Source organism: Salvelinus fontinalis, chromosome 11 (genome assembly GCF_029448725.1).
Source record: "Salvelinus fontinalis isolate EN_2023a chromosome 11, ASM2944872v1, whole genome shotgun sequence".
Taxonomy (NCBI): Eukaryota; Metazoa; Chordata; class Actinopteri; order Salmoniformes; family Salmonidae; genus Salvelinus; species Salvelinus fontinalis.
The window spans coordinates 34,884,559-34,898,210 of record NC_074675.1 but is presented as its reverse complement, the minus strand read 5'-3'; the positions used below and the strand labels follow the sequence as shown (position 1 = coordinate 34,898,210).

Sequence of the window (13,652 nt, the reverse complement as noted above, 5' to 3'; positions counted from 1 at the left end):
AATTGACCACACTCACATACACATACTGAATCCCTCTCTCTCTCTCTCTCCCCCATCCCTCTCTCCCCATCTCCCCTCCTCCTTCCCCCCTCACTCTCCTCCCTCTCTCCAGTGTCGTCAGGTGAAGATAACTATCCTAGGGGAGGAGGGTGTACCAGTACAGGTGGATGGAGAAGCATGGATCCAACCTCCAGGGATAGTCAAGATCACACACAAAAACAGAGCTCAGATGCTCACCAGAGACAGAGTACGTTGGTGTTTGGGAGGGAGTGAGTGTGTATGGATAGGCCAACTTTTGTTCCAGGCCAGCCAATTTATCAATGAATTGTTTGGTTTGTCAAATTAAGTGTGTGAGTGCTGGGCTGGAACAAAAGCCTGCACAGCAGGATTGAGGAACACGGCATTAGGGCAACTGATGTATCTAATAAACCTCTACGCATCCATCATGTCCATTCTGTTCATTCTATTCCTACATTCTATTGCTATGTTCCAGAACTTTGAGAGGACTCTAACATCATGGGAGGATAAGAGGAAGATTGACACCTACCGTTCCTCCAGGCCCCGCCTCAACTCTCAGCAGTCTATGGAATACCTCACAGAGGAGGAATGTGCTCAAGTACAGCAGCTAGGGATGGTGGCAGACACACTCATCACTAGGTATTCAATGAAATATTTTATGAAAAATTAATTGAGAAAATATGAACTATACATTTGAATTTACTGAACTTTTACCTAACCAGGCATGTAAATTAAGAACAAATTCTGGTAGCACTTTATAATAACTCCATGTACAAAAAAACATTTATGATGGATTAGTAAATAGTTTATTCATCATTTGTCTGAAGTTATACAAAAGTTCTGGAGCGTAATTTTAAAGGTAGACTCAGCGATATGACATAGGCGGACAAAGTAAACAGCATAGTGGGTAAATTTCCCGCAATAACTAAGATCGTTGAAGCGCGAGGCTAAACCTCCCCGCTGTTTTGGTCCTGTAGCTACCACGCTCTAACAGAGTGAAGCAAACCCATGCACATACGCAGATACTGTGTGTGAGGAGCAAAGTCTTGCATCTCACACACGCCAATATCTGCAGTGCTGCTTGTAGCAACGTCATTTTTCTGAGTCTACCGTCAAGGTCTCAAAATAGCCGAGAACATATCAATGGTAAAAGAATAAGCATACAAGGATGTTAAAGGAAATTAAATGAACATTTTATTCACAAAAACTGTTGTGGACTTGAGGAAGAGTTTCAATGTGAATGTTTTGCTAATGTTGTTAACCTTTCGAACCCAAACTAATCATAAAACGGGGAGATGTAGCCTACACACAACAGCTGGCCGGACAGGACAGTTTTGCTCTAGAGGATTTTTAGTCCTTCATTACTACTGATATGTCATTGAGGTAGAAATGTCACGTGTTTATTTGCAGTTAGACATTTTACAGATGTAGACAAACAATGAAATGCTTACTTCCCAACAATGCAGATAGAAAAATAATAACACAAGGAATAAATACACAATAAGAAACAATAACTCAAATAAAATGAAAAAAATTGGTCACATACACATGGTTAGCAGATGTAATTGCGAGTGTAGCGAAATGCTTGTGCTTATAGTTCCGACAGTGCAGCAGTATCTAACATGTAATCTAACAATTTCACAACAACTACCTAATACACACAGATCAAAGTAAAGGAATGGATTAAGAATATATACATATAAATATATGGATGAGCAATGACCGAGCGGCATAGACAAGATGCAATATATGGTATAAAATACAGTATATACATATGAGATGAGTAATGCAAGATATGTAAACATTAAAGTGGCATTATTTTTATTATTAAAGTACCGAATCGATGTGCAGGGGGTACAGGGTAATTGAGGTAGATATATACATATAGGTAGGGGTAAAGTGACTAGACAACAGGATAGATAATAAACAGTAGCAGCAGCGTATGTGCGATGTGGATGGGGGCATGCTCGGCCCTCCGTTTTCTGTAGTCCACGATCAGCTCCTTTGTCTAGTTGACATTGAGGGAGAGGTTGTTGTCATGGCACCACACTGCCAGGTCACTGACCTCCTCCCTATAGGCTGTCTTATCGTTGTCGTTGATTATGCCTACTACCACCGTTGTGTCATCAGCAAACCTAATGATGGTGTTGGAGTCATGCGTGGCCACGCCATCGTGCGTGAACAGGGAGTACAGGAGGGGACTTAACACACACCAATTAGGGGTCCCCGTGTTTAGGGTCAGTGGCACATGTGTTGTTGCCTACCCTCACCACCTGGGGGGGGCGGCCCGTCAGGAAGTCCAGGATCCAGTGTTCAGTCCCGGGGTCCTGAGCTTGGAGGGCACTATTATTGTTGAATGCTTAGCTCTAGTCAATGAACAGCATCCTCACATAGGTGTTCCTCTTGTCCAGGTGGGAGAGGGCAGTATGTAGTGCAATAGAGATCGCGTCATCTGTGGATCCTTTGGGGCGGTATGCGAATTGGAGTGGGTCCAGGGTGTCAGGGATGATGGTGTTGATGTGCACCATGACCAGCCTTTCAAAGCATTTCATGTCTACAGATGTGAGTACTATGGGGCAATAGTCATTTAGACAGGTTACCTTGTCGTTTAGGAACTATGGTGATCTGCTTGTCTGGTAGGCTGTCGTCACTGGCAGCTCACGGCTGGGTTTCCCTCTGTAATAGTTTGCAAGCCCTTCCACATCCAGCAAGCGTCAGAACCAGCGTAGTAGGATTCGATCTTAGTCCTGTATTGATGCTTTGCCTGTTTGATGGCTCATCAGATGTTGTAGCAGGATTTCTTTTATTTATTTATTTATTTATTTTTATAAATTTTATCCCCTTTTCTCCCCAATTTTTCGTGGTATCCAATCGCTAGTAATTACTATCTTGTCTCATCGCTACAACTCCCGTACGGGCTCGGGAGAGACGAAGGTCGAAAGCCACGCGTCCTCCGAAGCACAACCCAACCAAGCCGCACTGCTTCTTAACACAGCGCGCCTCCAACCCGGAAGCCAGCCGCACCAATGTGTCGGAGGAAACACCGTGCACCTGGCCCCCTTGGTTAGCGCGCACTGCGCCCGGCCCGCCACGGGAGTCGCTGGAGCACGATGAGACAAGGATATCCCTACCGGCCAAACCCTCCCTAACCCGGACGACGCTAGCCCAATTGTGCGTCGCCCCACGGACCTCCCGGTCGCGGCCGGCTGCGACAGAGCCTGGGCGCGAACCCAGAGACTCTGGTGGCGCAGCTAGCACTGCGATGCAGTGCCCTAGACCACTGCGCCACCCGGGAGGGAGGTAGCAGGATTTCTTATAAGCGTCCGGATTAGTGTCCCGCATCTAGCATTTAGCTCAGTGCGGATGTTGCCTATAATCCATGGCTTCTGGTTGGGATATGTACGTACGGTCGCTGTGGGGACAACGATGTTGATGCACTTATTAATGACGCCAGTGACTAATGTGGTAAACTCCTCAATGTTATCGGATGAATCCCGGAACAAAATCCAGTCTGTGGTAGCGAAACAGTCCTGTATTGAGCTTGTCACTGGTACTTCCTGTTTGAGTTTTAGCTTGTAAGCAGGAATCAGGAGGATTTTTTATTTTATTTTTCCTTTATTTAACCAGGTAGGCCAATTGAGAACAAATTCTCATTTACAACTGCGACCTGGCCAAGATAAAGCAAAGCAGTGCGACACAAACAACAACCCAGAGTTACACATGGAATAAACAAACGTACAGTCAATAACACAATATAAAAAGTCCATATACAGTGTGTGCAAATGGTGTGAGGAGGTAAGGAAATAAATAGGCCATAGTAGTGAAGTAATTACAATTTAGCAAATTAACACTGGAGTGATAGATGTGCAGATGATGATGTGCAAGTAGAAATACTGGTGTGCAAAAGAGCAAAAAAAAAAAAAAAACAATATGGGGATGAGGTTGGTAGATTGGATGGGCTATTTACAGATGGGCTGTGTACAGCTGCAGCGATTGGTAAGCTGCTCAGATAACTGATGCTTAAAGTTAGATATAGGGAGATATAAGTCTCCAATTTCAGCGTTTTTTTTTTTTTTGCAATTCGTCCCAGTCATTGGTAGCAGAGAACTGGAAGGAAAGGCGGCCAAAAGAAGTGTTGGCTTAAGTTATGGTCAGATTTGCCAAAGAGAGGGCGAGCGAGAGCCTTGTATGTATTTCTGTGTGTTGAGTAAAGGTTATCTAGAGTTATGTAGCCTAAAGTTGCACAGGTGTCGGGCTGGTAAAAATTAGGTAAAACAGATTTCAGTTTCCCTGCATTAAAATCACCGGCCATGGGAAACACTGCCTCGGGATGTCCATGTTCCTGTTTGCTTATGGCCCTATACATCTCTCTGAGTGCAGTCTTACACCAGCACCTTTTTGTGGCAGTAAATAGACAGCAACGGAAAATATAGATTAAAACTCTTGGTAAATCGTATGGTATGTAGCTTATCATGAGGTATTCTAACTCAGGCAAGCAAAAACTTGAGACTTCCTTAACATTATAGATTGCACACCAGCTGTTTTTAACAAAGCGACACTCCCCTCCCTTCATCTTACCCGAGGCTGCCGTCCAGTCTTGACGATGCATGCAAAAACCAGCAAGATGTACAGTGGGGAGAACAAGTATATGATACACTGCCGATTTTGCAGGTTTTCCTACTTACAAAGTATGTAGAGGTCTGTAATTTTTATCATAGGTACACTTCAACTGTGAGAGACGGAATCTAAAACAAAAATCCAGAAAATCACATTGTATGATTTTTAAGTACCAAAATCCCTGCTGCAGTGTGTGCAAACCTGGTCAAGAACTACAGGAAACGTATGATCTCTGTAATTGCAAACAAAGGTTTCTGTACCAAATATTAAGTTCTGCTTTTCTGATGTATCAAATACTAATGTCATGCAATAAAATGCTAATTAATTACTTAAAATCATACAATGGGATTTTCTGGATTTTTGTTTTAGATTCCGTCTCTCACAGTTGAAGTGTACCTATGATAAAAATTACAGACCTCTACATGCTTTGTAAGTAGGAAAACCTGCAAAATCGGCAGTGTATCAAATACTTGTTCTCCCCACTGTATATGATCCATGTCGTTGATATGCCACAACTCCAAGAAACATACAGTTCTTCAGGTCCCGTTGATAGGATATTCTCGAACAGAGCAAGTCCAGTTTGTTCACTAGTGTATATATTAACAATCAAATTATGAACAACTTACTATAAGATTTCACCTTTGTTATGACTGTAAAATATTTACGACCACACAGTACTTAGTGACAGTACAATATTGGCACCATTTCATATAACTGATGACAGAGAAGTTCATCATAAGCTTCCACTGAGCGGCGAAGAGGCACAAATCAAATGTGGGCAGACTCGTTACAACTTCAGCTTCAATCACGGAGTGATTTCGTCCGTCTGTGACCAAGTGAAAGTGGTCTTCTTTAAATTCTATGAAATGATTTAGTATTTTTTCATTGTGAGAGCTCTAAATCCGGCTGAGAATATCACAGTGAGATGAAACCACAACTGTGGATTCGCTAGATTGTCCCCTTTCATATGCTCATATGCCGTCTCCAAGACTGGGGTCCGTTCGCTCAGAGGAAGAGCAAATCTATCTTTCTCTATCTAATCTTTATCTGGATAGGCCAGAAAATTTCACATGCCACTAGGGTCTGAAACCTGACACTTCAAGTCTGCTTCGCTGAGAGAGTGGTAGCAGAGAGCAGACATATGGGGCTTTCTGGCACTGTAAGGCACAGGACCCAACAACGTTCACACAGCACTTTGTACACCAAATGTCAGTCGGAACCGGTCCAGAACCACTGAAAGTCCCCCATCTACAGTGGCTTGCGAAAGTATTCACCCCCTTGGCATTTGTCCTATTTTATTGCCTTACAACCTGGAATTAAAATGGATTTTGGGGGTGGTTGTATAATTTGATTTACACAACATGCCTACCACTTTGAAGGTGCAAAATATTTTTTATGGTGGAACAAACAAGAAATAACACAAAAAAACAGAAAACTTTAGCCTGGATAACTATTCACCCCTCCGAAGTCAATGCTTTGTAGAGCCACCTTTTGCAGCAATTACAGCTGCTAATCTTTTGGGTTATGTCTCTATAAGCTTGACACATCTAGCCACTGGGAGTTTAGCCATTCTTCAAGACAAAACTGCTCCAGCTACTTCAAGTTGGGTAGGTTCCGCTGGTGTACAGCAATCTTTAAGTCATACCACAGATTCTCAATTGGATTGAGGTCTGGGCTTTGACTAGGCCATTCCAAGACATTTAAATGTTTCCCCTTAAACCACTCGAGTGTTGCTTTAGCAGTATGCTTAGGGTCATTGTCCTGCTGGAAGGTGAACATCCGTCCCAGTCTCAAATCTCTGGAAGACTGAAACAGGTTTCCATCAAGTATTTCCCTGTATTTAGTGCCATCCATCATTACTTCAATTCAATCCACAATTCCTTCCAGTTTCCCAGTCCCTGCTGATGAAAAACATCCCACACCATGATGCTGCCACCACCGTGCTTCACTGTGGGGATGGTGTTCTCAGGGTGATGAGAGGTGTTGGGTTTGCGCCAGACATGCCGTTTTTCTTGATGGCCAAAAAGCTACATTTTTGTCTCATCTGACCAGAGTAACTTCTTCAATATGTTTGCTGAGTCTCCCACATGCCTTTTGGCGAACACCAAATGCGTTTGCTTATTTTCTTCTTTAAGCAATGGCTTTTTTCTGGCCACTCTTCCGTAAAGCCCAGGTCTGTGGAGTGTACAGCTTAAAGTGGTCCTATGGACAGACACTCCAGTCTCCGCTGTGGAGCTTTGCAGCTCCTTCAGGGTTATCTTTGGTTTCTTTCTGCCTCTCTGATTAATGCCCTCCTTGCCTGGTCCGTGTGTTTTTGTGGGCGGCCCTCTCTTGGCAGGTTTGTTGTGGAGCCATATTCTTTACATTTTTGAATAATGGATTTAATGGTGCTCCGTGGGATGTTCAGAGTTTCTGATATTTTTTTTACCCCAATCCTGATCTGTACTCCTCCACAACTTTGTCCCTGACCTGTTTGGAGAGCTCCTTAATCTTCATGGTGCTGCTTGCTTGGTGGTGCCACTTGTTTAGTGGTCTTGCAGACTCTGGGGCCTTTCAGAACATGTGTGTATATATACTGAGATCATGTGACACATAGATTGCACACAGGTGGACTAATTATGTGACTTCTGAAGGTAATTGGTTGCACCAGATCTTATTTAGGGGCTTCATAGCAAAGGAGGTGATTACATATGGACGCACCACTTTTCCTGGGGTTTTTTGTATAATTTTTTTGAAACAAGTAATTTTTTTTCATTTCACTTCACCAATTTATACTATTTTGTGTATGCCCATTACATGAAATTTAAATTACAGGTTGTAATCCAACAAAATAGGAAGAACTCCAAGGGGGATGAATACTTTTACAAGGCACTGTAGGGGACTTAACATCTAAGAAGTGAAATGCTTCCATTGCTTCAGTTTGTTAACCGCAGACTATTTTCACCCATGGCTTTATTTGCCAGCACCTTTACTGGGTAGTACCTTTAAAGGTAGTAACTCATTAAACATAATGGGATAGTTCAGCAAAATAATGTATTCAAATGCTGTATTCAGATGCTGGTTTGATACCCGTGCCGGCCGCCACCGGGAGACCCATGAGGCGGCTTTTGGTTTCTCTCCCTCTAAAAACAGAAATAAATCATTCTAATTAACAAATTGGCTTTATTTACAAATTAGGGAGAATGTCTCACCCCATGTTCAAGAATGGCCTTTTTATCACTCACTCTTGGTTAAAGGAAAACAAAATAATCTCCAAAATATTGTTTGTTTTTAAACAAAACTATTATTATTATTATTAATTAATAATAAGATATTCTTAGATATTCTCACAGATCAGATTTGCCCTAACAAAAAATCCTCCTTAAATATTAATTTGGAATCCTCCAATCCTCTAAATGTAATTATTGGCAGAGAGTCATGTTATTGAAAAAAATATTTTTAGATATACTGTAGGCCTACCGTAGGCAAAATGAGTCTCACTAGTGTTGAGTGATGTTCTGTTAAAAGTGGTGTACAGTAGGTCTTATTTATTTAAAAAGCATTGAAGTTAGAAGCAATAGGATTTGAAGCAATAGCCTATTTCAGCACCTTTTCACGCTACTCTGAGACAAGCATGGGGACTGGTCTTGATAAATCAATGAGATTTATATTTTCACTGAATCTCCGTTTGGATATTGGTTACACTACAATTAGGGTGGTGAAATGTTATGCTCTTAGTACTGTAGCCTACTCCCGACCATCACGTTGCACAACGCCATATTTTCCTAACAGAGTTGTGCAGCGTTCTAAGACACTGCATCTCAGTGCAAACTGCGTTGCTGCAGATGCTGGTTCGATACACGTGTCGGCCGCGACCGGGAGACACATTAAGGCAGCTTTTGGTTTCTCTCCCTCTAAAAACAGAAAGAAATAGTTATAAATAACTAACTGGCTTTATTTACAAAATTTTGAGAATGTCTCACCCCATGTTCAAGAATGGCATTTTTCTCGCTTACTCCAGGTTAAAGGAAAATACTTTTTTTAAACAAAGTGATTATTATTATTATTAATTAATTTTGAATTATATAAAAGCCCCTTAGATATTCTCACAGGTCAGATTTGCCCTAACAAAAAAATGCTCCTTAGATATTAATTTATAATCCTCCAATCCTCTTATGCTCTTAGTACTGTAGCCTACTCCCGACCGTCACATTGTACAGCGCCATATTTTCCATTCCATCGTAACGGAAACCCTGAGGATTTCGTTTTTTGATTTTCTTGGAATAGAAACACCATAATAAGAATCAAATTAATTATACTAAATTTCTTCAAATCAATCCCATATGTTCTTACAAAAAAAGGTTTTAAATTATCTAGTAATTCCAATATTGAAGACTCAAATGCTTCTCAGATGCCCTCTGGTCGTCGAACTAGCATTAATGGTAAAAATGGCTGACAATTAAATAACGTGACATAGAATTCTGCAGCAGCCCTCAAAGTGTGCTGCAGTATTACGCAACTTTTAAAGGAGGAACCACTGTACCAGGACTGGGAAAAGGCACGGTTTAAACTGTGACTGCTTTGCGCATGTGGTGAAATTAGTGTGTCGTGTTGTTTGGCTGAGAGTTTCCTTTTGCGAAGGTGGAGACAAAGCGGAACACTTATGGACTCAGAACTTAATCATGCATCGGACCAAATTACGCAATATTTTTGTTCTGGTTTAACCGAGATTACACTGCTCTATGGAGTGATTGTAATCCACACTTTGATCTTGGTAGAAAAGTCACTGCCAAAAATCGTTTGTTCACATTTTCGGACTAAAAACATTATTTCACTCAGCATGGAGTGTGTCTGAAGTTACACATCACACTATTACAATAGTGTGACTGTTTTCAAATAAAATGTTTCATATATTTTCTTAAGCATCCTCTGTATTATGTGCTTATTGTTTAATGCTTAAGGAGCATCCGGTACTGCTGGAATGTCAATTTTTTTGTGAGAAATTACACGGGTCACTCAAAACATTTACAAAGTATTTATAATGTATAAATAGATCACACTTTAGATGAGGCCACGCACAAATACTAATGATTAGTAAATGGTTTATAAGGACCTACATTAAATATCTGCTCAATTATCTTATGGATCATTATTAAATTATTTTAAAGTTGTGTATAAATGTGTGAATAACTAGGTTGCTGACATTTTTTTTAAAGTATTAATAAATGATGAATAAACTATTTATAAATACATTATAAATGCTTTATTACGTGGAGTTATTATAAAGTGCTACCCAACTTCTTACATACATGTTTCTAAAATGTAAATATGTTGGGGGAAATAGAGCTCTTACAATTCAAGTCTTTTTTTTTGGTTATATTTGTCTTTATTTTGATATATAACACAATGTTATGTTTATTTCCTGTAGGATAAGAGAGGCAGCTAAGACCCATAAACTGGTAGAACAGGAGTTAGCCCATGCTGTCAATGCTAGTGCCATGGTCCTCACTGAAGCGTTCCCCTCCAAACCATCCAGCCCTGAGGTAAGACAACTACACTACCCAGCAGTCACTACACTAAACTACACCACCCAGCAGCCTCTCGGAATACAATGAACTACACTACCCAGCAGCCACCGGTGGGAACAAAAACGACATTACCCAGCAGTGACCTGCGGGGACATAAAACTACATTACCCAGAAGCCACTCTGGGGAAAACACAACTACCCTACCCAGCAGCACTCACTAAACTACACTACCCAGCAGCCACTGTGGAAAAACACTTTGAGGTGCAACAAAACTACACTGTCATGGGTTACGATTAACTCCTAACCCAAACCTATAGTAATTAAAATGCTGTAGTACCCGATACAATAGTTTGTGTATGTTTTATCTCCTCAGTGTCTGAGTCGCAGTACAGCAGTGGAGATTGTGAACAGCAGTAAAGTCCTTCAGCTGGAGACCAGGATGCTGCTGGAGGGAAAACTACTGGTATACTATAAACTCTACCACTGCACTATAGCCAACCCCAACTAGCCTGAAATCCAGAACCTGTTTTGCTAACATTCCATTCATTGTACTCCTTGTCATTGCCATATTGTTTTGCATGACATAGGCGTGGGAAGGAGTGGAATGATAGCAGAACAGTTCCCAGGACCCAGGCTAAACCCAAACCTTACTGTGCTGGATCAGACATTTTATTTTCACATTGTCCGTCCCAGCAAACATGGTGAATTCGTGAACAGACCAACCCAGTGCAGATTAGGCTAATTAGCTCGGTTCTGTTTGGTTTGGCTCAGTAGTGTGAAAAAGGTTTCCTAATAGATAATGTATGTATATTTCACTGGTCTCTTCCCCTCCCGCTCTCCTCCGCCCCCACTCTCCTCCCTGTCCCCCCCCCCCCCCCCCCCCCGCTCTGTTTTAGCTGGACTCTCCCCAGGAAGAGGACCTTCTCTCTACTCTCAACTCTCTGAGTGCTGAGCTCCACAAGCTAGATGACATACACTGGATCTGCCCTGCCATGCACTGCTCAGAGGAAGTGGATGTGAGTGTGTGTGTAAGGCAGGGTTTCCCAAACTTGGTCCTCGGGACCCCAAGGTGTGCACGTTTTTGGTTTTTGCCCTATTCAAATAATCAACTAATCATCAAACTTTGATCAGTTGAATCAGCTATGTAGTTTTGGGGCAAAAACCAAAACGTGCACCCCTTGGGGTCCCGAGGACCGAGTTTGGGAAACCCTGGTGTAAAGGTTGGGGGTGTGTTTGTGTGTCTTTGGTGAAGTTGTCTGCTCAATTTGTACCCGACCTGGGTTGAAATACATGTGTATTTGTTATTTAAGATGTTTTTTTCTGTGTATTCTTTCTATTTTTATTTGTTTTTTTGTGGTTATTTGTACAAACTGAATAGTCTGCCAATTTCAAATACTTCCTTGAATACTATTTGAAACCCTTTTCAAATTCCGTCAAAAATTATGCTCTAAAAGGCATGGCACTTCTTACAGAATTGGACTCTTCACAGTGTTATGCTGGCATGTAAACGGTTCAAAGGCCCCCATACTGGAGAATGCATTGCCAGCACATACAGTCTGCGGAACTCTTGGATCACTACAAGATCTCAACCAAAGTCAACACCGGGGTCAATGATAACGCCAATAACATGGTTTTTGCCTTTTCTAATTTTGAAGACAACACATCCTCTGAAGAAGATGATACTGATGATGAAGTGGAGGAAGGTCTGTAAGTTCCACTGACCTTAATGAAGTTCACTTTCCACAGCATGAAAGATGCTTTTCTCACACACTACAACTCACTGTGAAATATTTCTATAAATCTGCAGATAACCACAACAAAGCCATTTCCAAAGCCTCCAACACTGTCTCCCACTACAGCAAGTCAATATTTGCACAGGATCTCCTTGAAGGGGAGAATCGTCTGCAACCAGCCATAAGGTAGAACTCTCAACCAAAATGATTCGCTCAGTTCTCAGTGCTTGATGAAGAAAAGCTTGACACTGCCTGTCACCAAGTTATCTATGTATGAGAAGTATGTCCTCGCTGGTGTTGTGGACATCCAAACCCCCTTTGAGGTTGCCACAGATAGAGTGCAAGGATCTGAAAATTGTCACAGCCAGCTACATCATTCCATGTATCAGAGGACTGACTAAACAGCTCCTCACTTGCTCTACCAGGTAGAATGGAAAGCTTGTCAAAAACCTGGAAGAAGTTGACAAGCGCCTGACTGTTTATGAGCATAACAAACCATACCAGATTGCCTCAGTCTTGGATTCACAATTTAAACTGGCATGGTGCAGTGCCACTTAGAAGTCTGCACTTACTGCAGACATCAATGATCTTGCCGCAAAGTTTACCGGCGCAACACTGATCCTCTGAAATTCTGGAAGACACACAGTCACACGTGCCCAACACTGAGCAGAGTTGCTGCTGAGTACCTAGACGTCACAGCATCCTTCGCAGCTGTGGAGCAGCTTTTCAGCATTGGAGGGCGTATCTTCAGACCAGATCGCAGTTCAACGTCCAAGGAGCTTTTTTGAAACCCTGACGTTTTTGAAATAGCATAGCATCTCTTTCATGAGACACCAAAGTATAAAGTATGGGCCGCATATTGTGCTGAAACAGTGAAATTATTCCTGTACATGTTAAGTTTGTTTGTTTAAATAAAACTATGTACATTCACAACTATTTTCAAATACATTAAAACAAAAAATGATAATACCATCTTTCATATACTTCCAAAGTAATGCATTTGAAGTAATTGTAAATACATGCCAATACTTTACAAATGGTATTTTCAAATACATTCCAATATTCAACTACTGTTTTTTTTCAAATTAAGGTTATCTAAATACTTGTTTTGAAATCTATTGAAAAGTAATTTAAATACCTACAACAATATTTGAACCCAGGTCTGATTTGTACATGGATCGACAACAGCAGAAGTCATTCTTATTCAACCACAACATTATTTCTCTTCCTCCCTCTATTCTTCCCTTTTCTGTTCCTCCCTCCCTCTTTCCAGGACTCTGTGAGAGTGAGTGGTAAGAGTAGTATGAAGCTAAAGATGATGCCCAAGGTGAGGAAGGAGAGAGAGAAGCTCCACAAGCAGATGTCCAACAGCTCTCTGTCGGGTAAGGATCCAGGCGAGTCCCTGCTTTAAGGCCTAACCTCCATACAACCACAGCCACGCTATTATATTGTGGCCTGGTCCAACAGCTCTCTGTCGGGTATGGATCCAGGCGAACCTCTGCTTTGAGGCCTAACCTCCATTCAACCACAGCCACAGCTTAGTACATTGTGGCCTGGTGCAACGGTCAGGCAAGAGTCTAGGCGAGTCCCCTACTTCACGGCCTGCTGGGGACAATCAGGCTCCAGATATGAATACCCCTGGCCTGCTCTAAATGCTGTGTAGCTGTATATTGTAGCTTCTGTATGTTTATTTTCTCTTGTTTGATTCTGTTTCTCTTTGAGTTCACCTATGCATGCTCGTGGATTCGTGAACTTTCAGTGTCCATGTCAGTGGTGG

At 41.8% G+C, this 13,652-nt stretch overlaps 1 protein-coding gene across 1 annotated transcript in view; it reads left to right on the top strand.

Annotated features, from left to right (window-relative positions):
• The window catches only part of si:dkey-172j4.3 (diacylglycerol kinase delta), a 115,229-nt gene that overhangs the window by 89,631 nt on the left and 11,946 nt on the right, over positions 1 to 13,652 (top strand). The window contains exons 24-29 of the mRNA XM_055938553.1: positions 113 to 247; positions 494 to 657; positions 10,043 to 10,157; positions 10,516 to 10,605; positions 11,039 to 11,158; positions 13,149 to 13,257. Coding sequence (XP_055794528.1) covers positions 113 to 247; positions 494 to 657; positions 10,043 to 10,157; positions 10,516 to 10,605; positions 11,039 to 11,158; positions 13,149 to 13,257 — 733 coding nt within the window. The remainder of the gene's footprint in view (positions 1 to 112; positions 248 to 493; positions 658 to 10,042; positions 10,158 to 10,515; positions 10,606 to 11,038; positions 11,159 to 13,148; positions 13,258 to 13,652) is intronic.